Raw genomic sequence first — 24,255 nt, 5'->3', positions numbered from 1 at the left:
AATACAGTGCAATACCTAAAATTACTACAGTAGTGTTCAAAAGTCTTGGGCCCCCTAGCTGTATATATGTGCCCAAGACTTTTCCATCGTACTGTAGGTCTATTCAAGAGTCTGATAACAGCAGGATAGAAGGTGTCCTTGCGTCTGGTACTTCAGAATAAGGTGAGAGTTTACTACCATATGTCAAGTAGTGAGTGCACAGGTCCAGTAAAAAACGCAGCAGTGTCACTGCCATACAGGATTAGAGACAGAGACAATGTTGGTTCATATGTGCCATGAAGTGGACAATCATGGTCTTTCCACGACAATGATAGTTCTTGGCAAATTTTTCTTCAGAAGTGGTTTGCCATTGCCGTCTTCTGGGCAGTGTCTTTACAAGATGGGCAATCAGAACCATCATCAATACTCTTTAGAGACAATATGCACAAGAAAAATATAAATTGTAAAAGAAAGAATGCAATTAGGACAAAAACATTCATTGTAGTGGAAGGTGCTCATAGTGTTGCAGTACTGAGGTGATTAGGGTTGTGTTGGTTGGTTCAAAAACCAAATGGTTGAAGGAAAGTAGCTGTTCCTGAAGCTGGTGGTGTTGGTGCTTTGTGAACCAATCCTCAAAACCCATTACAAATCATTATAATTTAGCAGCACTATGGCTACTTTGCACTAAAATGGATTTTTTATCTATTAGTGTATAATTTATGTTGTATTTTATTTGTGAATGCTGCTTTGTGCCTGTGATGCTGCTGCAAGTAGGTTTTCCATTGCACCTTTACATACATAATGAACTTGACATTGTCTCTCTCGAGTGCTGTCTTCTCCATTTACCCATTTATACCAATCCCACTTTCCAGCACTTCATCCATGGCTTTCTCTGCTGCACCATCCCTTCGGGCACTGTGTTCCATGTTATAATCTGCAAATGAATTCTCCTTTTTAATCACTTCATAACCCCTATCTCCGTGATTGGGTGCATTATCAATCTATAGAGTACTTGATCTTTATCAAGTCTGATAAACCTCAATTTGTTTTGCTTGCTCTGGCAACAAACCCACCTGGTCTCATCTCTCAATCGCATCGTGTCAAAATGCATGCAACCTTCCGATCCCTTTTAACCCTGGGACTGAATGTAATCTTCCGATCCACCACTGTCCCTTTTAACCCTGGGACTGAATGTAATCTTCCGATCCACCACTGTCCCTTTTAACCCTGGGACTGAATACAATCTTCCGATCCACCACTGTCCCTTTTAACCCTGGGACTGAATGTAATCTTCTGATCCACCACTCTCCCTTTTAACCCTGGGACTGAATGTAATCTTCCGATCCACCACTGTCCCTTTTAACCCTGGGACTGAATACAATCTTCCGATCCACCACTCTCCCTTTTAACCCTGGGACTGAATACAATCTTCTGATCCACCACTGTCCCTTTTAACCCTGGGACTGAATGTAATCTTCCGATCCACCACTGCCCCATAGAATCCTGTTAATCTAGGTTTGCATTGAACAATTCTCCAATCTCTTTTCACTGCCCCTTTTAACCCTAGGATTGGATAAAACCTTCCAATCTTTCACCACTGCCCCTTGGGTGGTACTGTAGCATTACACTGTTACAGTGCCAGTGATCACCAATAGTTCGATTGCCACCTCTGTCTTTTAAGAAGTTTGTACATTCTCCCTGTGACTGTTTGGGTTTCCTCTGTGTGATCAGCTTTCCTCCAACGTTCCAGGGTTAGTGACTTTTGGGCATGCTATATTGCATTGGAAGCATGGCAACGCTTGCAGGCTGCCCAACATAATTGATGCAAAAGGTGCATTTCACTGTAAGCTTTAAAGTACAGGATTCAGATGAAGCTAATCTGATCTTTCAGCCTTGATCTGAGTTGATGTGGAATCTTCCAATCTCTCTCCACCACCCCTTTTGATTATGGCAGGAACGGGTTGTCCTGATGTTTGTTTTTAAACTCGGCAGGTGCGCTAATTGCTTTGACTGTCCAAGCTGCATGCATACTCTCTCCACAAGAGCAACAAACATCCCAGCACCCCTGCCCGATGATCCAGCCAAGACCACAATGAAGAAGGCTTACTACCTGGCCTGTGGTTTCTGCCGCTGGACTTCTAGAGATGTTGGCATGGCGGACAAATCTGTGGGTAAGTAGAGACTTAATTAGTCAGCTAATTAGCAAGGCCATGGTGGGACAAGTTGTGTGTGTGTGTGTATGTATCTATATGTGTAAATATCTATATGTGTGTATGTGCACACAGACACACACTCACTATTTTAGCTTTTTTTACACTAAATTTTTTATATATTTCTTATTGTAATTATTTACAGTATATTTTATGTATTGCACAGAACTGCTGCAAAACAGTAAATTTCTTGCCATACATTAGTGATAATAAAGATGACTGTGATTCCTGTGAACTGTGCTAATCTTGTTCCTTCTCTGTTAGCAAGTGGAGGGTGGCAGGAACCGGAGAACCTTCATGCCCAGAGGGTGAGTCACTGCTCAAGTAACCAATAAGCCACACGGCTGATGCTGAGTTAGGGTCATAGAGTCACATTGAGATACAAAATGGAAACAGGCCCCTTAGTTTACTCTTGACCTCACTATCTATCACAAGAGGGCCTTGTTCACAGGGCCTGCCTGCACTGCACTTTGTAACTAACACTTTATTATGCAATTTTCCTGACTTTTTTTGCTTATCTACAGTAAATCAATTTTCCCACATTAGGACTGTATCCTTGCCTTGTCCATTTGAAGTATCTGTCTACTTAAACCTATCGCCCCTACTGAGCACATAGACCACTGACAGCAGCTTACCAGAAGCCTCCGTCCTGGGTAGGTCTTTCAAGTGATTCACAGGTGTAGCCCATCCTTTCCTTCCTCTCCCAGGGATGAGGTCTTAGGAGCTTCTGCTGGTATTCCTGTAGCTCTGGAATTTTACACGGTAGGTGGGGTTGCTAGCCCCATGCCCAACCCTCTTCCTTTCGCAGCCGGGCTTGGGACCGTCCAAGGCAGAGTTAAATTATCTGTAAATCTCTCTTAAACGTTGTGGTTTCCTCTAGCAGCACGTTCCATGAGTCTGTGTCAAACAAAAAAAACAGTCCCCTTAGATCCTCTTTGTAACCTCTTCCTGTCACCTTAACCCTTCATCATCTTGCTTTTGATATCCTTTCTATTGGAAAAAGATGTTGTGACTTTTGGCTCCGTACACCTCCCTTGAGCTTAAACCTCCCTCGCCTTAAATGCATGCAATCTAATACTGGACATTGCAAACCTGGGAAAAATACAGTGGCATGCAAAAGTTTGGGCATCCCTGGTCAAAATTTCTGTTACTGTGAATAGTTAAGTGAGTAGAAGATGAACTGATCTCCAAAAGTCATAAAGTTAAAGATGAAACATTCTTTTCAACATTTTAAGCAAGATTAGTGTATTATTTTTGTTTTGTACAATTTTAGAGTGGGGAAAAAAAGGAAAGGAGCATCATGCAAAAGTTTGGACACCCCAAGAGATTTGAGCTCTCAGATAACTTACCAAGGTCTCAGACCTTAATTAGCTTGTTAGGGCTATGGCTTGTTCACAGTCATCATTAGGAAAGGCCAGGTGATGCAAATTTCAAAGCTTTATAAATACCCTGCAACACACATAAAAGTTGTTGGTGAACGCAGCAGGCCAGGCAGCATCTCTAGGAAGAGGTGCAGTCGACGTTTCAGGCCGAGACCCTTTGAGTCCTGACGAAGGGTCTCGGCCTGAAACGTCGACTGCACCTCTTCCTAGAGATGCTGCCTGGCCTACTGCGTTCACCAGCAACTTTTATGTGTGTTGCTTGAATTTCCAGCATCTGCAGAATTCCTGTTGTTTACGTTTATAAATACCCTGACTCCTCAAACTTTGTCCCAACAATCAGCAGTCATGGGCTCCTCTAAGCAGCTGCCTAGCACTCTGAAAATTAAATAAATGATGCCCACAAAGCAGGAAAAGGCTATAAAAAGATAGCAAAGCATTTTCAGGTAGCCGTTTCCTCAATTCGTAGTGTAATTAAGAAATAGCAGTTAACAGGAACAGTGGAGGTCAAGTTGAGGTCTGGAAGACCAAGAAAACTTTCCGGGAGAACTGCTCATAGGATTGCTGGAAAGGCAAATCAAAACTCTCGTTTGACTGCAAAAGACCTTCAGGAAGATTTAGCAGACTCTGGAGTGGTGGTGCACTGTTCTACTGTGCAGTGACACCTGCACAAATATGACCTTCATGGAAGAGTCATCAGAAGAAAACCTTTCCTGTGTCCTCACCACAAAATTCAGCGTCAGAAGTTTGCAAAGGAACATCTAAACAAGCCTGATGCATTTTGGAAACAAATCCTGTGGACTGATGAAGTTAAAATAGAACTTTTTGGCCGCAATGAGCAAAGGTATGTTTGGGGAAAAAGGGGTGCAGTATTTCATGAAAAGAACACCTCTCCAACTGTTAAGCACAGGGTGGATCGATCATGCTTTGGGCTTGTGTTGCAGCCAGTGGCACGGGGAACATTTCACTGGTAGAGGGAAGAATGAATTCAATTAAATACCAGCAAATTCTGGAAGCAAACATCACACAGTCTGTAAAAAAGCTGAAGATGAAAAGAGGATGGCTTCTACAACAGGATAATGATCCTGAACACATCTCAAAATCCACAATGGACTACCTCAAGAGGCGCAAGCTGAAGGTTTTGCCATGGTCCTCACAGTCCCCCGACCTAAACATCAGCGAAGATCTGTGGATAGACCTTAAAAGAGCAGTGCATGCAAGACGGCCCAAGAATCTCATAGAGCTAGAAGCCTTTTGCAAGGAAGAATGGGCGAAAATCCCCCAAACAAGAATTGAAAGACTCTTAGCTGGCTACAGAAAACATTTACAAGCTGTGATACTTGCCAAAGGAGTGTTACTAAGTACTGTCCATGCAGAGTGCCCAAACTTTTGCTTCAGGCGCTTTTCCTTTTTTGTTATTTTGAAACTGTAAAAGATAGAAATAAAAAAGTAATCTTGCTTAAAATATTAAAGAAATATGTCATCTTTAACTATGCCTTTTGGAAATCAGGTCATCTTTTACTCGCTTAGCTATTCAGAGTAACAGAAATTTTGACCAGGGGTGCCCAAACTTTTGCATGCCGCTGTACACCAGCTGTATACTCTGTCTATGCCTCTCCTAATGGGGCAGCATGGTAGAGAAACAGTTAGTGTAACACTATTACACCAGCAATCCGGGTTCAATTCCCGCTGCTGTTTGTAAGGTGTTTGTGCATTCTCCCCATGACCATGTGGATTTTCTCCAGGTGTTCTGGTTTCCTCCCACATTACTAAGAGACGGGATAGTAGGTTAATTGGTCACATGGGTGTAATTGGGTGGGGAGGGCTTGTTGGGCCTGAAGGGCCTGTTTCCATGCTGTATCTCTAAATAGAATATTTCCCATGTACTATCTCAATACCCTGTTGAATGAAGCAATTTGTTTGCAAAAGTTTTTCACTGTACCTCTGTACTTCAAAGTTCAAAGTAAATTTAACATCAACGTGCATACTGTATATGTCACCATATACAAGATAAACAACCAATGTGCAAAGGATGACAAACTGTGCAAGTGAAAAAAAGAATAAATAAATAAATAAGCAATAAATATCAAGAACATGAGAGAAAAGTCTTTGGCTGTGGGAACAGTTCAGTGATGGGCCAATTGAAGTTATCCCCTCTGGTTCAAGAACCTGATGGTTGAGGGGTAATAACTGTTCCTGAGCATCGGACTAGAAGTCCCTACAAAGGACTCTGAGAACGATTGGGTAGGCTCATAGGAAACTACATGCCTCTGTCCTTTTCTGTGAGTTCATAGAATCATAGTGGTCTCCCTACCGATGTTTGGGGACATTTATCAGGAGTGCTGCATACACAGGGCTCTTAGTACTATCAAGGATCCTATCCATCTATCCAGCATCCGCTTTGACGTTCTACTGTCAGACAGGAGACTGACACATAAAAACAAGAATGGTCAGGATTGGAAACAGCTTCTTCCCTCAGGCCATTAGGCTTTGAAACTCCCGCCACATCAGATTCAAAGTGTCCCTGGTTAATCAGTTCTGTACCCTACACTATTTAATTTATGCACTTTGTTTATTTATGTGTAATTCATCAGTAAATTTTATTTTTTATTTTTCTAAGTTACTCTGTGTTATATGTGTGTTGTGTGTACTACTGTGCTTTACAACTTGGTCTGGAGGAACACTGTCTCACTTGATGGTATACATGTATGCAGCTAAATGCCAATAGACTTGACTTGACTTGAAACTAGTGGTATGAATCCTGAGGCTCCTAAAACATCTTCCTGATGGCAGCAGCAAGGAGAGAGCATGACCTGGATAGTGGGGTCGCTGATGATGGATACTGCTTTCCTGCAAGGATATTTTATGTAGATGTGCTCAATGGTGGAGAGGGCTTTTCCCACGATGGACTGGGCTGTATCCACTAACTTTTGTAGACTTTTCTATTCAAGGGCATTGGTGTTTGCATACCAGGCTGTGATGCAACCAGTCAGTATACTCTTCACCATACATCTATAGGAGTTTGTCAAACCAGTTTACCATTAGCCACCCATTTACACTAATCCCATTTTATTTTCCTTGCTCTCCTCTCAGTTGCCTCCAGATTCTTCCTCTCACCCATGCACAATAGGGTCAATTTACAGTTACCAGTTAACCTACCAAACCCTAACATCTTTGGGATGATTAGGGGGAGGGGTGGGAATCCACAAGCTCACAAGGAAAACATACAAACTCCATACACAGAGAGCCCAAGTTCAAGATTTAATCTGGGTTTCTGGCGCTGTGAAGAAGCGGCTTTGCCCACTACACCATTTGTTGATTGTTGAACCCACATCCAGGGATGCTGTGAGAAGGAGATGGGGGAATGCCTGATCTGACATGTTTTTGTGTGACACTTGGCATTAGTTAGTTTTATTATCCCTGTGTCGTGATTGGAAATGATTGTAGTACAGTGAGTGCCTGTATGTTCTTCAGTAACATCTTTGATTCAGAAATTAGGAATGCAGGGAGGGGATATTATAATTTCCAAATCTCACTATTAGGTTGTGAGACTAATGAATATCCTGCCACCAGTGATCTCGTTATTATGACAGTAAGCTGTTTACTTATGCTGTGCACTACAAGCATTTTGAATTGTATTTTATTAACATATTTGTGGTAGTATTTTGTTTTATGTGCTGTGTTTGATAACTGTATTGTGGGTGCACAGTGATCCAGAGGAGCGTTGTTTCATTTGGTTGTATATGTGTACAAATGATAATGAACTTGAACTTCATCAAAGTGCTTTGTCCCATCCCACAATCTCTCTGATCTGCTACCATCAGGGAGGAGGTACAGGAGAATCAGGACTAGGACTGCCAGACTGGTTAACGGCTGATGAATACCCTGTCACCACTGAGGTCTCGTCACTAGGACAGCGAGCTGTTTACCAGGGCTCTGCATTTCACATGGATTTGGAATTATATTTTATTAATTTGTAGTATTTTGCTTTGTCTGTGATATATGCATTGTGGGTGCACAGTGGTCTTGAGGAGTAATGTTTCATTTGGTTGTATATATGTGCATTCAGATGACAATGTTTGAACTTGCATACGCATAAATGAAAATCATTACTTTCCATATTTGTCTATAGATCAATAAATTGCTGGAGTATTACCACCAGTTGGCCCAGAAGGAGAAGATTGAACGCGATCGGAAGAAGCTGGTCAGACGTAGAAACTACATGCCCCTGGCCTTTTCTGTGAGTTACCCTTTATTGGTGTCTCTGTATTAGCTGAATTGGTGGAGATCAAGGGACAACATAAGCCCCAGCTAAGAATTCCCCAGGTTTCTTGTTCGTGGTCATGTTCAATGGCTTTTAGAGAGATTTGTGTGCGGTTCGGCGCCATGGTAGTGTAGAAGCTATTACAGCTTGGCACGTCAGAGTTCGGAGTTCAGTCCTGGCAATCTCTGTAAGGAGTTTGTATGTCCTCCCAGTGGAATGCCAGGGTTTTCTCTGGGTACTCTGGTTTCCTCCCACAGTACAAAGATGTATTGGTTGGCAGGTTAATTGGTCATTGTAAATTGTCCTGTGACTAAGTTAGGATTAAATTGGGATTGTTGGGAGTTGTTGGACAGTGCGGCTCAAATGGCTGGAAAGCCCTATTCCACGCTGTATTTCTAAAGTTAAAAAATAAAATGTTGTGGTGTAAAACTAAATCTCCATGCGTTTAAATTTTAAACACAAGAGACTGCAGACACTGGCAATCCAGATTATCACATACAGTATGCTGGAGGAACTCAGCTTTTCAGGCAGCATCTATGGAAAGAAGGGACTCTGCCCAAAACGTCTTTGTATTCCCCTCCATAGTTGCTGCCTGTCTGCTGAGTTCTTCCACCATTTTGCATTTAAATCTTCTGCTAACTAACCAGCAAGTGTATAATGACCATTTCTGGCTTCTTCACCTTTCCTTTCCAGCCCCTATAATGAGAGATAGAAAAAGGATGTCAAAAGGACAATGTTATAGTCATGGGGGATTTCATTTTGTGGGTAGATTGGGGAAAGTCAGGTTAGTGCTGGATCCCAAGAGGGAGGATATGTAGAATGCCTATAAGATCGCTTTTTAGGGCAGCTTGTGGTTGAGCCCACTAGGCAATCAGCTATTCTGAATTTAGTATTGTGCATTGAACCAGAATTGATTAGAGAGCTTAAGGTAAAGGAGCCCTTAGGGGTGAAGTGATCATAATCTGACAGAATTCACCCTGCAATTTGAGAAAGAGAAACTAAGGTCAGATGTTTGGGTATTACAATGGAATAAGGGAATTACAGAGATTAGAGAGAGGAACTGGTCAAAATTAATTGGAAGGGAATGCTAGCAGCAAGTCTGGAATTTCTGGGAGCAATTTGGAAGGCACAGGATAGAAACATTCCAAAGGGCGTCAAAGGTTATAGGGAAAAGGCAGGAGAATGGGGTTGAGAGGGATAGTAGATGATGGAATGGTGGAGCAGGCTCGATGGACAGAATGGTCTAATCTGCTCCTGTGCCTTATGGCCTTATGATTTTCCTTTCCAGTCCCGATGAAGGGTCTTGGCCCAAAGCATCAGTTCTTCATTTCTGTCCGTGGATGCTGCCTGACCTGAGTCCTCTAGCATTTTACGTGTGTCCATCTAATTCAACCTGTTTAAGTCATACATGATATCTGAACGCCTTAACCTTTGAATGATTCTTTGTTTTGTCTCAATACTGCTGCTGCTCCTTGGGTTGTATAGACACACACTATACATGTGGTGGTGAGTTGGACTTGGTTATTATATTCATTTGCCCGGTGTTGTTACATCATCTGCATTTACATCAGTAATCTAAGCGTAGTCTGAACTTTAACTGGAGTCTGTAATTGGTCTGGAATGATGCTTTTGAACTGGGAAAAATTGATAATTCAGCCCTGAACAAAGATTCAAGATTGTTTAATGTCAAGTGTAGAGAAGAACAAAATAATTGCTACTCTGGCTCCGATGCAGCACAAAAAAACCCATGATAAGATAAAGAGCGACAACTTATCCAGGTGGTGCTAGGGATGGGAGGGAGGGAAGAGCCTGACAATTCTTGACAGTTGAGATGTTCACCTGACTGTTGGACATTTGTAAATGTTTCTTAACTTTTAAGGTATCTTCATCTCCATACCATTAACAAAAATAATCTTTGATGGTCGACTTTATAAATCTGTAGAAATTGTTGCATCTGTTACTGTCTGCATAACATGTATTGGTCAGCATGAGTGTACATAAAATGTGCATGATCGTGTGCTCTTGCATCCATATTTAACGTGAACATACAATCGAGTTGGTGTTTCATCGTAAAGGTTTTTGGAACGCGTGTCAAACCTCGGTGATTGAATTGGGCTGAAAAATTACACTCATGCTAAGTTACCTACTATGATGGCAGAAACTGAAATTTCTTTTGTACCCAAGAGTCAAAATGATCTAAATTCTATTTGCAACTCAGACTTGGAAAGAGGTCAGTCTGTGATTGCGTTAGTGACAATTTCTCTGGTTGACTTGAGACGGTGTAAGCATTTGATGCATCTTCTGTCTCCCTTCACATTGACATTGAGTTTAATCAACTGGATCATTAACTGCTACAAAGGGGTGTGCCCTGTACTGTACATTTTGATGCCTTCTGTTTCAGGACAAGTATGGCCTTGGTACCAGACTGCAGCGGCAGCGAGCAGGGGCTCCTCTTATTTCCCTCAGCGGATCTACGTAAGTATTGATTAATCTGCATGATGTGAGTGTCTCTGAGGTCATTACTTCTGTTTACCCTTATACAGATCCCAATAAGATATTGGAGCAGAATTAGTCTGCTCTGTCATTTGATCATAGCTGGTTTATTTTTCCCTCTCAACCCTATTCTCCTCCTCCCTGTAATCTTTTAAAATTTATAATACACATTTACTGTAATTTATAGTATATTTTATGTATTGCACTGTAGTCAGATCATTCGAGTTCAGTAGGTAGTCCTCAGGTATCTCTAGAGGCTGATCCAGGATCCACATATTCTAGTGTAGGGTGGACACAAGTTATGTGGTGGCTGTGGTTAGTCTTTGGGTCTTTTGGTTGTTCATTCTCTCCTTTCAGAGCTGCCGTTTATTCTCTGCGGTACAGCAGAGGTCACTTTCATGTAAGACAGCTCCCTCATGAACAGATTTCCTCCAGGTCTATATTGAGTGCAAAGTCTTCCCAGTTTTTAGATGTGCTGTTGAATTTCTTCAGACTGATTTTGATGTTATCGTTGAAGTGTTTTCTTTCCCCACCAGGGGCTCACTGACCTTCAGCTGGGAGTAAAGGATCTGTTTGGGGAGTGATGTGACCTGTCCATCGAAGTTGCTGTTGTTTTCTTGTGGTGGGAATGCTACCGCAAAACAACAGATTTCACGACTTATGTCAGTGATAATAATTCTGATTCTGACTTTTGACACCCTTACTAATTAAGAACCTATCAACTCCTCCAGAGCCTTGTGTGGCAAAGAATTCCACTGGTTCACCACCCTATGGCTAAAGAAATTCCTCCACATCTCTGTTCTGAGGCTGTGCCCTCTGGTGCTAGACTCACCAACTATAGGAAACATTCCCTCAACATCCATTCTGTCCAGGCATTCAGACAGATCACACCATAAGAAAGAAGTGCATTTATTATCAATGTATGTATATGTCAGTGGAGAAGATTCTGTCCTTAAAAGATGTCCTCGATGTTGGGGAGGGTAGTGCCTTGTGATGGAGCTAGCTGAATCTACATCCTTTGCAGCTTTTTCTGATCCTGTGCATTGGTGCCTCCATACTGGATGGTGATGCACCAGGTCAGAATGTTCTCCCGGAGCAACTGTAGAAATTTCCCCTCGGTCTCTGCTACTCCAGAGAAAACAACCCAAGTTTGCCCAACCTCTTGTTATAGCACATGCCCTCTAATCCAGGCAGCATCCTGGTAAACCTCTTCTGCACCCTCTCCAAAGCCTCGACATCTGTCCTGTAATCTTATCAATGTGTTCCTGCCTTGTAGGTTGAAGGATGGCGAGGACCACAAGGACGTTAAGATCGAGCCTGCACAGGCATTGGAAGAGGTGGAGCCGCTGCCTGAAGATTATTACACCAGGCCCATTAACCTGCCTGAGGGTAAGAGCTGAACCAGCCTGAGAGCGACGGACCACACACTGAGCTATTCCATCTGCTGGCATGTTGTGAGCTTGGTGTTAGTGACCTATCATACTGAATTAAGTTAGACAATTCATTACAAACAGTTCATTAACGTGCAGTGAACTATTGTTACAAGTACCAAAAAGAGAATTATTTGTCGTAGGCTATCCCTAACAGCTCTCAAGACACCATGGTAGTGTAACATTTAGCACGGTGCTGATACAGGGGTGTCAGAGTTTGGAGTGCAATTCTGACATCATCCGTAAAGAGTTTGAACGTTTCTGCCTGTGGCGGCGTGGGTTTCCTCTGGATGCTCCAGTTTTCTGTCTCCGTCTAAAGATGTACTAGTTAAATTGTCCTGTGATTAGGCTAGGGTTGCTGGGGGGGTTGAACTGGAAGGGCCTGTTCTGTGCTGTCGTTCTAAAATAAAATAATGAATGTGCAATGAACCATTGAACAGTGAGCAACTCTGAACATGTGGTGAACTAGTCCATCTGGTGGCATGTTGTGAACGTTGTGTTTTTCAGGCAGACTGACCTGGGTTAGACAATTCACTGCATAACTCTTCATTAATTCAAAGTGTGCACCTTATTGTCTGCGCAAATACAATGGAAAGATATTGACCCTAGGCTAATACTTTTGAGTAATGAATTCTACTGCTCCCTTTGTATCAATACTCACTTGGACCACCTCTCCAATTCATAACACCAAGATAAAAGATCTCCAGTTGACCAAACAATTGATTATTCTAGACAGCCGTCTGTCTGGATAGACTTGAACCTGCTAACGTGAACATCAGTTTCTCCCAACTTCAAATAATTTCTTTGCCCTCCCCCTTCTCTCTTCCATTCCATATTCTGGTTCCTCTCTCACTCCTTCTCTCCTCACGTGGCCATCACCTCCCTCTGATTTCCCTCCCCCCGCCACCCCATCCACCTTCACCTGGTCTCATCTATCGCCTGTCAGTTTGTACTCCCAGCCTTCCTCCCATCTCCTTAATCTGGCCTGCCACCTTCCTTTCCAATCTTGATGAAGCGTCTCTGCCTGAAACGTCGACTGTTTATTCTCCTCATACATGCTGCCTGACCTGTTCAGTTCTTCATTTCCAACGTCTACAAAATCTCCTGCATTTATCTTAAACATCTTTATCGGTGTTTACCGCCAGTACCATCTGTGGCAGAGCACTCTAGGCCTCCACTGCTGCCTGTAAAGAAAAAAACTTGCCCTGTAAATCTCCTTTGAAACCTACCGTAGTTATGAATTGCTTTAATCCTCCAGTTACTGGCTGTGAGGCCACTGTATTCCCAGCAGTCAGCCGGTTACTTCAGATTTCCTTCTGTTGATTAATTTAGAGAGCTGCAGCATAAAGTGAGGTGCTCTCAAGAGAGCACAGCACAGGAAGGTAGCCTCTGTTATTGATTGATGGAAAGCTCCAGCATTAATGCAATTCACTCTCAGGAGAGCACAAGAAGGATGTTACTCAGTTACTGTGAAGCCAACAGCTGAAGCTGCATTGGATTGTATTCAGTGCTGGTCCCACAGCTTTCTGACAGGCAGGAGTTCAAAGTAAACTTTTATCAAAGTACACGTATGTCACCATATACAATGTACACCTGAGATTCACTTTCATTCACACTAAATGCAAGAAACGCAATAAAATCGATGAAAAAAAGTACACACAAAGACTTGACAGGCAACCAATGTGCAAAAGAAAATAAACTCTGAAAATACAAAAAACAAATAATAATAAATAAGTAATATTGGAAACATGAGCTGTAGAGTACTTGAAAGTGAGTCCATTGGTTGTGTTCAGTGATCAGTTTATTGTTGAGGTGAGTGGAGTTATCCCCTCTGGTTCAAAAGCCCGATGGTTGGGGGGTAATAACTGTTCCTGAACCTGGTGATGTGGGTCCTGAGGTTCCTGTACCTCCTGCCTGATGGCAGCAGTGAGGAGAGCATAACCTGGATGATGGGGTCCCTGATGATGATGATGATGCTGCTTTGTGGCAGCGCTCCTTGTACATGTGCTGAATGATGGGGAGGGGCTTTTCTTGTGATGGACTGGGCTATATCCACTACATTGTGGAGAGTGGCACAGCACAGCCCTTCAGCCCATCTGGTTCGTACCAACCATATAAGTTGGTGCAGTTTCCCTGCATTTGAATCCTATCCCTCTCAGATTTTCCTATCTATGTACCTGTCCAACTGTCTTTTAAATATCATTGTCAGCCACTTCTGGCAGCTCTTTCCATATTGGACCTTAAGAGACGGGCAAAATTAGGCCATTTAACCTATCGAGTTTGCGCTGCCATTTCATCATGGCTCATTTATTTCCTCCCTCAACCCCATTTCTCCTGCCTTCTCCCTGGAAGTTTTAACGCCCTGATTAATCAGAACCTATTGCCTCCTCTTTAAATATGCCCAGTGAGTCGGGCTCCATGGCTGCCTGTGCAATGAATTCTACAGACTCACCACACTCTGTCTAAAGAAATTCCTTCTCATCTCTGTTCTAAAGGGACGTCCTCTGGTCCTACACTTCTCCACTATAGGAAACATCCTCTCCATTTCCACTCTATTTAGGCCTTTCAATATTTGATAGGTTTCGTTGAGATCTCTCAGATTCCACCACTCATCCCACAGTTGGGGTAATTAACAATGGGCAATTAACCCTCTGACCCCACACAATGTTAGGATGCAGGAGGAAAGCTTGGTAGAGGTGTATAAGATGTTGAGAGGCATAGATAGAGTGGACAGCCAGAGACTTTTTCCCAGATTGGAAATGGCTAATCTGATGAGACATAATTACAAGGTGATGGGAGGAAGGTATGGGGATGTCAAAGATAGGTGTGTGGAACTCACTGCTAGGGGTGGTGGTAGAGGCAGATACAGTAAGGGCGTTTAAGAAACACTTAGATAGGAACATAGATGATAGAAAAGTGGAGGGCTATAGTATGTTCAAAATTCAAAGTAAAATCTATTATAAGAGTACATACATGTCACCACATAAACCCTGAGGTTCTTTTTCTTGCAGGCATGCTCAGCAAATCTATAGAACAGTAACTAAAGATCAATGAAGGAGCTAGAGCACAGAAGACAACAAACTGTGCAAATGCAAATATAAATAAATAGCAATAAATAACAAGATAGAGTCCTTAAAGTGAGATTTTTGGTTTTGGGAACATCTCAATAGATGAGTGTAATTATTCTCTTTTGTTCAAAAGCCTGATGGTTAAGGGGTAGTAACTGTTCTTGAACCTGGTGGTGTGAGTCCTGAGGCTCTTGTACCTTCTATCTGATGGCAGCAGCGAGAAAAGTGCATGGCCTGGGTGATGAGGATCTTTGAATGCTGCTGTTCTATGGCAGATTTCATGTAGATGTGCTCAGCGGTTGAGAGGGCTTTACATGTGATGTACGGGGCCTAATCCACTAACTTTTGTAGGATTGTCTGCTCAAAGACACTGGTGTTCTCATTCCAGGCCACACTGCATCCATTCAGTACACTCTCCACTACACAGCTATGGAAGTTTGTCAAAGTTTTTGATATCATGCCGAATCTCTGCAGACTCCAAAGGAAGTGAAAGCACTGTCCTGCTTTCTTTACAATTATATTTATGTAATGGGCCAGGACAGGTCCTCTGAGATAGTGACAGCCAGGAAATTACTGTTATTGACCCTCTGATGAGTACCGGCTCATGGACCTCTGGTTTCCCTCTCCTGAAGTCTACATCCAGTTTGGCTGAGTGGTTGTTATGATCTCCCTCCTGTGTGCTGATTCATCACCACCTTTGATACAGCCCATAGCAGTAAGCTTAAATATGGTGTGGGAGCTGTACTTAGCCACACAGTCACAGGTGTAAACCGAGTAGAGCAGGGGGCTAAGCACACAGCTCTGTGGTGCACCTGTGCTGGTGGAGATTGTGGAGGCCATGCATCTGTTCTCTGTCTGTGTTGTGTATTTATTATGGTAGCTGGTCACGTGAGTGGAGGCGTGGTAAACACCAAGGGAATAAGTTAAATATTCGTGCTTTGTTCTGTGCAGTATGCAACTAGGGGCCGATGGATATCATGTCATCTATGACGGATATCATCTTTCGTTGACTGCTGAATTTAGCTTAACTTACACTTGGGTATGCTTAAGTTCCATTGCTTCAAGATTGTATATTTGCTAATTGGTAATAAAGGATCGATAAAGGATTTGACTCTGAACAATCATTGGAGCTGAGGTCATGTCATACAAGTATATAAGAAATATATGAGGGTCACCAGCAGCAGCAGTCGGTTTAGTACTGGGGGCTGCTGCAGAAGGGTTAGATTGAGGTTGACATTTTGTGGACTGAGGTAATTTTCTATGATCTGTGAAAGCAGAACATCTGGCGGTAAGCCATGTGGTCACTGGGAGAACGTGCAATCTCCAAACACAGACAGCACCTGAGGTCAGAATTGGACCTGGTTCTCTGGAGCTGTAGGGCAGCGTCTCTCCCAGCTGTGCACAAAATCTTTGATAAATCGGTGCATTGAAACAGCTATTGCAGACTGGCGGCTTGCCCTCAACCCCAGGGAGAGCTGAGGCTCTCACTGGGTGAGTTAACAGAGGTGCCTGCTATGTCTTATCTCACCCTGTGTGATTCCTTTGCTCTTATTCCTGCAGTGACCACCCTTCACCAACGATTGATGCAGCCAGATTTTCAACCCATAAGTGCTTCCCAGTTACATCCAAAGCACAAGCACCTCCTGATAAAGCGCTCACTGCGCTGCCGGGTAAGTCCACAAATACGTTCAAAGTTTGTTTCTTGGTTTGGGGGGGTGGAGTGTGTACTGTGAATCCTAAATAGAGAGGATGTTCTCGATTTTCTGCCTCTAATAAAATAAATTGTGCCGAGGAGAAATAGAGAGGTAGTGTTCATGGATTGTTCAGAAATCTGATGGCGGGGTAGGGAAGGGGTTGCTCCAAAATGGTTGGTGAGTGCATGTCTAGAGGATCCTGTACCTCCTCCCAGACGGGAATCATGAGAAGGAGGCACGTACTCAATGATGGATGCCTCCTTCTTGGGGCATTGGCTCTTGAAGATGTCTTCACTGGTGATGTAACTTTAAAGATGCTGGATGCTGAGGGGCCTAGATGTGGAGAGGATGTTTCCTATAGTGGTGGAGTCTAGGGCCAGAGGGCACAGCCTCAGAAAAGAGGGACGTCCATTTAGAATAGCGATGAGGAGGAACTTCTTAGGTCATTGCCACAGATGGCTGCGGAGGCCAAGTCATTGGGTACATTTAAAGTGAAGGTTCATAAGTTCTTAATTAGTCACAGCATCTAAGGTTATGGGGAGAAGGCAGGAGAATGGGGTTGAGAGCGATAGTAAATCAGCCATGGTGGAATGGTGGGGCAGACTCGATGGGCTGAATGACCTAAATCTTGTATCTCTTATGGTCTAATATCTTTGGTGTGGCCAAATCTGCCCCACGTGCAATTACAGTATATTCGGAAGTTTAAAAGCCACAATGGTACACAACATTTATAAATGTGTTTTCATTCCTAATGCTCCATCTCATAGTGTGGTGGAGATTACGCATGTTTGATGCATTGCATCAGGAATCAACTTTATTCACCATACACATTTCCATGTATTAGGAATTTGCTGCTGTGTGCAGGGGCAACAGGCAACAACAAAAAAAATTCAACAATTCTAAAGAATTATGTAAAGTTGGAAGGACAGATATGCCATAGAATATGCTAAAATATATAAATCCCAACATGTATTTGCAATGTAAACACATTATAAAATGTAGTTTAATGTTTTTACAGTGCAGTGATCGGGGTAACAATGGTGCTGGATGGGGCTAACTAGAACGTTTCATCAATTAACTCTCAGGAGAAAGAAACTTCTAAGATGTGAAGTTTTTATTTTGACAGCCCTCTAGCGCTTTCCAGAAGGGAGCTTTTGACAAAGGGAGTTTGCAGGGTGGGTAGTGAATTTTTCCAGCCCGCTTCCTTGTCCTGGACACATACAAGACCTGCGGTGATGGTAGACTGCAGCCAGTGACCTTTTCTGCTGACCTGTGTGTTCGTGTAGTTTTTGTATATTGTGGAGGATGCTGCACCGGGCAGTAATGGTTGATGTGAGGATGCTGACTATGATGAGAGTGTAGAATTATACCAGGCTGTTCTGGGGAAGATGGAATCACCAAACCAGACAGTAATGTCTGATGTGAGGATGCTGTCTATGATGACAGTGTAGAATTACACCAGGGTGTTCTAGGGAAGATGGAATTTTACCAACTGCCACAAGAACTACGTACCCACCAAGCAACTGGAATTGGTTCATTCTTGTCACATGTACTGAGATACAGTGAAAAGCTTGTCTTGCACATTGTTCATACAGATTAAATTACACAGTGAATTGAGGTAGAACCAGGCAAAATCATTTGACTTGTGGTTAGCTCCTGCTGTAACTGGAGGCATTTGGTTTCCAATGTTAAATTGGTCTTTTGAAATAAAAGCTGACTCATTAGTTTTGTGTTACTTGGTTTTAAAATGGTAGCCAGTATTGTGGTAAGGTTCTGAATGAATTCTCTATCAGAACAAGCTCTTCAAGTTTAGTCGTCGTTCCTCCTGCAGTCCAAAGACATACAGGTTAGGGTTAGTAAGTTGTGGATGTGCTATGTTGGCACTGGAAACGTGGAGACACTTGGCCTTCCACATCAGACAATGACGCGACCAGTTAGAATGCTCTCCACGTTTCTGTAGAAGTTTCTGTAGAAACTTGAGTGTCTTTGGTGTCATGCCAAATCTCCTCAAACTCCTAATAAATAATGAAACATTCTGAATGAATTCTTCATCAGAACAAATGTGGCCAGTGTCCAATCAATAACAAACTTGGCTTCTGTTCAAATTCCCACTTAACATCGGAGTTGGCTGTTGGCTGTTTTGGGATGCCTTGCTATCTTTTTAAGTTCTGATTCAGCAGGAAGTTGAGATGAAAAATGGGCGTAGTCTTGTTTAAAGTAGTTGATTTTGTTGTGAATGAGTGATATTTGTCCTGGAGATACCATAAGATATAAGAACAGAATTAGACAATTCGCTCCATTTAATCTGCTCCACCATTCCATCATGGCTGACTTACTATCCCTCTCAACCCCATTCTCCTGCCTTCCCCCTGTAACCTTTGAGGCCCTCCACCCTCCACCATAAATATAACCAATGACCTGGCTTCCACAATTAATTCCAGAGATTCTTCACCCTTTGGCTAAAGATATTCCTCATCTCTGTTCTAAAGAGACATCCTTCTATTCTGAGGTCCAGGACTTCTCCATTACAGGAAGCATTCTCTCCACATCTACTCTATCCAGGCCTTCCAGTGTTCGTTAGGGTTCAATGAGATCCCCCCCATATTCTTCTAAACTCCAGTGAGAGTAGGCCCAGATATGTTCACCCTTTCATTCCAGTGTCTGGACCCTCTCCAACGCCAGCACATTCTTTCTGATATAAAGCAGGCCTTGTCCTTGCCTCCCTCCTAATGCGCATACACACAGACTGTCCTTCAGTCCCAGGACAGGCTGTCTGCAAACATTGCCTGTGGACTCTGATCCGCAGACATTGATTGTATTATTAAATTTTAAGGCTCTTATTGTGTACAGAACTGGACAGATCTCTAGTTGTATTAAATGATGTTGAAATAATTTTGGGAAGAAAAATATTTTAAAACTCAGGCTTGTTAACCTGATTGTTTAGAGTTGAGAGTGTGATTTCAGACATGGCTTATTTGGTATGTTTTGGCAAGACATCAGTTTGACCTGTTGCTTTCCACCTTTTCCACTCTCTCTACCATGCGCCCCATTGCCTGTGCACCGTAGAAGTGTGAGCACAACTTGAGCAAGCCTGAGTTCAACCCAACCTCTATCAAGTTCAAGATCCAGCTGGTTGCTGTGTAAGTACATTTTGGGACAACTGTCTGTCCTTTGATTCAGCGTGGTAGTGTTTTGGAAAAGATGGCAACTCACCTCAAAGAACAGAGCATAAATTGACAGATGGTGCCGTGTATCACTGATGACTTGCAGTTCCCAGTCTCTGCTCCAGTGACCTTATTCTCCTTCATCTTATGATCTTTATTTTCTCCTTTCCTTCCTGCACCATCTCTTTAAATCCCTTTGAACAGTGATCAGCCCTAGATTGTCATACTGGATGGATTCTGGCTCTTTTGACCAACTCAGTTCAAGCTGACCTTCGAGCAGGGGTTCCCAACCTGGGGTCCATGGACCCCTTGCTTAATGATATTGGTCCATGGCATCGAAAAGGTTGAGAACCCCTGCCTCAGAGCAACTAACATTAATCCTACACTAATCTTGTGTTCCATTCAACGACGATTGCGTTCCTCACCTGCAAGCTCACATTTAGACAGTTTATGGGAATTGTTATTGGTTTAAAAGTCGAGACCGCTAGTCCTGGCAATGTCCTTGTAAATCTTTTTCTAAATGTCCCAATTCTCCTCTTCCGCAGCAACTATGTTCCAGAGGTGCGAATTTTGACCATTCCCAATCTGCGTTACATGAAGGCAAGTATGGCCCCATTTCAGAAGAAAAACTAATATTGGTTTCTTATTGTCACATGTACCAAGGTGCAGTGAAAAGCTTGTCTTGCACACTGCTTATATAGACCAGATGATTGCACTGTGCATTGAGGTAGAACAAGGTAGAACAATAACAATGCAGAATAAAGTGTAAAAACTACCAAAAGAATATAGTGCAGGTAAGATCAGAATGAGGTAGATTGTGAGGCCAAGAGTTCAGTTTATTAGATTAGATTATGAGGGCACTCAGTCCTCATTTATTGTCATTTAGAAATGCATGCATTAAAAAATGATACAATGTTCCTCCAGAAAGATATCACAGAAACACAGGACAAACCAAGACTAAAACTGACAAAACCATATAATTATAACATATAGTTACAACAGTGCAAAGCAATGCCGTAATTTGATGAAGAGCAGACCATGGGCACGGTAAAAAAAAAAGTCTCAAGTCCCGATAGCCCATCATCTCACGCAGACGGTAGAAGGGAGAAACTCTCCCTGCCATGAACCTCCAAGCGCTGCCAACTTGCCGATGCAGCACTATTGGAAACACCCGACTGCAGCGGACTCTGAGTCCGTCCGAAAACTTAAAGCCTCCAGCACCGAGCACCATCTCTGCCGAGCACTTCGACCCCGCCCCGGCCGCGCCGAGCAACAAACAAAGCCGAGGATTTGGGGCCTTCCCCTCCGGAGATTCTGGACCACACAGTAGCAGCAGCAGCGAAGCAGGCATTTCAGAAGTTTCACCAGATGTTCCTCCGTGCTCTCACGTCCGTCTCTGTCAAGTCAAGATTGTGCACGGCACCCTACTTGACAGATAACAGATATCACCACCGAGCTGCGTCGCGCCGCCATCTTCTCCTCCCACAGGTGCTGGAAATCTGAAACTGAAGTGCAGAATGGTTTTGAAATCCTCAGCAGGTCAGGCAGAATCTGGAGGAAGAGAAACAGCAAGAGTTTCAGACTGATAGAACTGCCTCAGAACGGCTGTCCATTTTCTGAAACATGCTATATTTTATTTATAAAACAATTAAAAAAAAATTCAATACAATGAAACTTCATTGTTAATTAGTGTTTCAGTATTAAAAGTAATTAATATTGAAGATTTATTGAATTAATTTAAAAATCATAATTATTAAAATGTGTTCATTGAATGCCTTGGTCTAAGTGTTGACAAGTGTAGTCCTGGTTTTCCCCCGTCCTGTACCTGATCGGGCAGAGTTGTCAGGGGGTGGGGCTGAAACCTGCAGCAGGATAGGAGTATGAGCATGAGTGTTCAAGTGAATTAAAGTACAAATGTCACTATACATTACCCTGAGATTCATTTTCTTGCAGGCATTTTTTAGGGAAGATAAAGATGTACATTACTATACATAAACAAAGGTTGATGGACAGCCAATGTGCAGAAGACAACAGTGTGCAAGTAAAAATAATAGTGAGAATGTAAGGAGTCCTTGAAAGTGAGACTGTAGATGATAGAATCAGTTCAGATTACTGGTGAGTGAAGGCCATGCCAGTTCAGGAGTCTGATGATTGAAGATAACTGATAACTGTTCCTGAACCTATTGGTGTGGGACCTGAGGCTCCTCTACCTCTTTCCACAGCAGTGAGAAGGGAGCATGTCCTGGCTGGTGGGGTCCCTGATGATGGATGCTGCTTCCTGTGACAGTGCTCCTTGTTAATGAGTTCAGTGTTGAGGAGGGCTTTGCCTGTGTTGGACTGTATTACTGTGGTCCTTCAGTTCTTGGATTTTGGTGTTTCCATAAAAGGCTGTGATGAAACCAGTCAGGATACTCTACACTGTGCACCTATAGAGATTTGTCAGGGACTTTAGTGACATGCTGAATCTTGGCAAACTTCAAAGAGAGTAGAAGTGCTGTTGTAGCATGTTGGTGCTGGTACTTGTGTACTGGTTCCAGCACACATCCTCTCAAATCATGATGCTAATGAATATAAAGTGACTACTGGCTAATGGACCTGATGGAGTGTGTAGAGGTCGGGGAAGGTCACTGAGCGGTGGGGCGAGGTCGTTCAGCTGTGGGGAGAGTCAGGACTGCAGTCTGGTGATTTATATTCTCAATGCTGCTGTTTCAGGAGAGCCAGGTGCTGCTGACACTGACAAACCCCGTGGAGAACCTCACCCATGTTACTCTGCTGCCCTGTGAGGAGTCTGACCCAGACGATGTGTGCAGCACTGCCAAGGTACTCACTGTATGCTCCCCTCTCTCCCACCCCTCACTGTGGTGAGAGGGTTTCTGGCATTTCTCTACCCTCGTTATCAGGCCTCTCGTTTGTATGGACACCGCACAGCACTCACTGATGCAGAAGGCAATAATGTGGAGCTCCCCCAAACCCCCTCCCTTTGCTCCCCTTCAATGAAGATCAGTCTCTCTGGCCTCTCCCCCCATTCTGAATGGTTCACTCTCTTTTCCTTATCTTTCTAGGTCTCACTCCCCCTCTCTAGGCAGCTCGATCTCCCCCCGCCGCTTCCCTCTAGGTGACTGGCACTCCCACTCTCTAGGCAGCTCGCCTTCCCGACCCCAATCCCCTCCCTCTGGTAGCTTGCCCCCCCATCCTCCCCCACCCCCCCCCCCCACCAAACAAACCTTCCTTCTGGTTCGCACTACACCCGCCTCACCCTGATTTGCGCTGTGGCATCCGTCATTGAGGACCCCCTATTACCCAGGACATGCCCTCTTTTCATCGCTATGTAACCCTCGGGTTCAGTCGGTGCCGTAAGTCCAGGGAAGATGATCTCTAGCCCCCGCCAAACATGTAAAAGTTCAGGTGCAAAACCTACTGCTTATCTGGATGCTGTGTGTTTTGTTCCCCTGTTACAAATCAGTACCACGAAATAACAGTACAGCATATTGAATTAAACAACTTAGCTTTATAATTCTTAATTTGACTAAAGGGTTAGTAAAAAAAAACAAAAAGAGAACAGCCCATTGTAATGTAACAGTCTAATATGGACAAGTTGGAGCTTACGGTTTCCCTGACGAAAGGTTCCAGCCCGAAACGTCGACTGATCTTTTCCATGGATGCTGCCCGACCTGCTGAGTTCCTCCAGCGTGTTGTGAGTGTTGGTTTCCCTTCCATTGGTCCTCCATTGATTTCCCTGGGCTTCATCGACTCCCAGCCTCACTTCATCCTGGTGTCTGCGACCTCTCCTTTCTGGCATCTTCTCTCTCCATCTCTCGCTGAGCAAAAGACCCGGATCACCTCGGTCTCAGGCACACAACAAGGAAAAAACACTCCCGTCATAGGCTGGCTCACATTGCAAAGCACCTATTATCTCTACCCATAACCCAAACACTGCTTCTACAGAAAGACCATACATTAGCAGCCCTTGTACAGAAAGACCATACATTAGCAGTGAAACCTTTCATAGGGTGTTACAGCTATCAAGGAAGAGGTACAGGAACCTGAAGACACTCATTCAGAAGATGTCCTCCTTGAAGGCTTGGTTGTTTCGGGCAATTTATGGCAGAGTGTGGGGTGATGTGTATGGTAGTTGTGGGCCAAGTCATTTGGTAAATTTAAAGTGGAGGATGATAGATTAATTATTTTGGGCAACAAATTTATGGGGAAGCAGGAGAAAGGGGTTGAGAGGGATAATAAACCAGCCTCACTCACAACACGCTGGAGGAACTCAGCAGGTCGGGCAACATCTGTGGAAAAGAATCGGGTCGACGTTTCGGGCTGGAACCCTTCGTCAGGACTGTAGGAGGAAGGGGCAGAGGCCCTATAAAGAAGGTGGGGGAGGGTGGGAAGGAGAAGGCTGATGGGTTCCAGGTGAAAAACCAGTAGGGGGAGAGATAAAGGGGTGGGGGAGGGGAAGCAGGGAGGGAAGAAGACTCCACGTCCTTCCTGTAACAGGATGACTAGTAATATGCATGCATACCTCTCACTCTTTTCTAATGGAGACCTGCCATGTCTCTAGGTCACGCTTCCTT

General features: G+C 43.5%; 1 protein-coding gene across 1 annotated transcript in view; it reads left to right on the top strand.

Annotated features, from left to right (window-relative positions):
- dctn4 (dynactin 4) overlaps positions 1–24,255 on the top strand; it is a 66,580-nt gene that overhangs the window by 14,469 nt on the left and 27,856 nt on the right. Inside the window, exons 3-12 of the mRNA XM_072264630.1 lie at positions 1,972–2,150; positions 2,454–2,497; positions 7,701–7,808; positions 10,234–10,307; positions 11,602–11,714; positions 16,384–16,493; positions 19,584–19,657; positions 20,227–20,281; positions 22,394–22,501; positions 24,243–24,253. Coding sequence (XP_072120731.1) covers positions 1,972–2,150; positions 2,454–2,497; positions 7,701–7,808; positions 10,234–10,307; positions 11,602–11,714; positions 16,384–16,493; positions 19,584–19,657; positions 20,227–20,281; positions 22,394–22,501; positions 24,243–24,253 — 876 coding nt within the window. The remainder of the gene's footprint in view (positions 1–1,971; positions 2,151–2,453; positions 2,498–7,700; positions 7,809–10,233; positions 10,308–11,601; positions 11,715–16,383; positions 16,494–19,583; positions 19,658–20,226; positions 20,282–22,393; positions 22,502–24,242; positions 24,254–24,255) is intronic.

This window comes from Mobula birostris, chromosome 7, assembly GCF_030028105.1.
Source record: "Mobula birostris isolate sMobBir1 chromosome 7, sMobBir1.hap1, whole genome shotgun sequence".
In the NCBI taxonomy this organism is placed as follows: Eukaryota; Metazoa; Chordata; class Chondrichthyes; order Myliobatiformes; family Myliobatidae; genus Mobula; species Mobula birostris.
The sequence above is the reverse complement of the archived record's forward strand: the minus strand, read 5'-3'. Positions and strand labels throughout refer to the sequence as shown.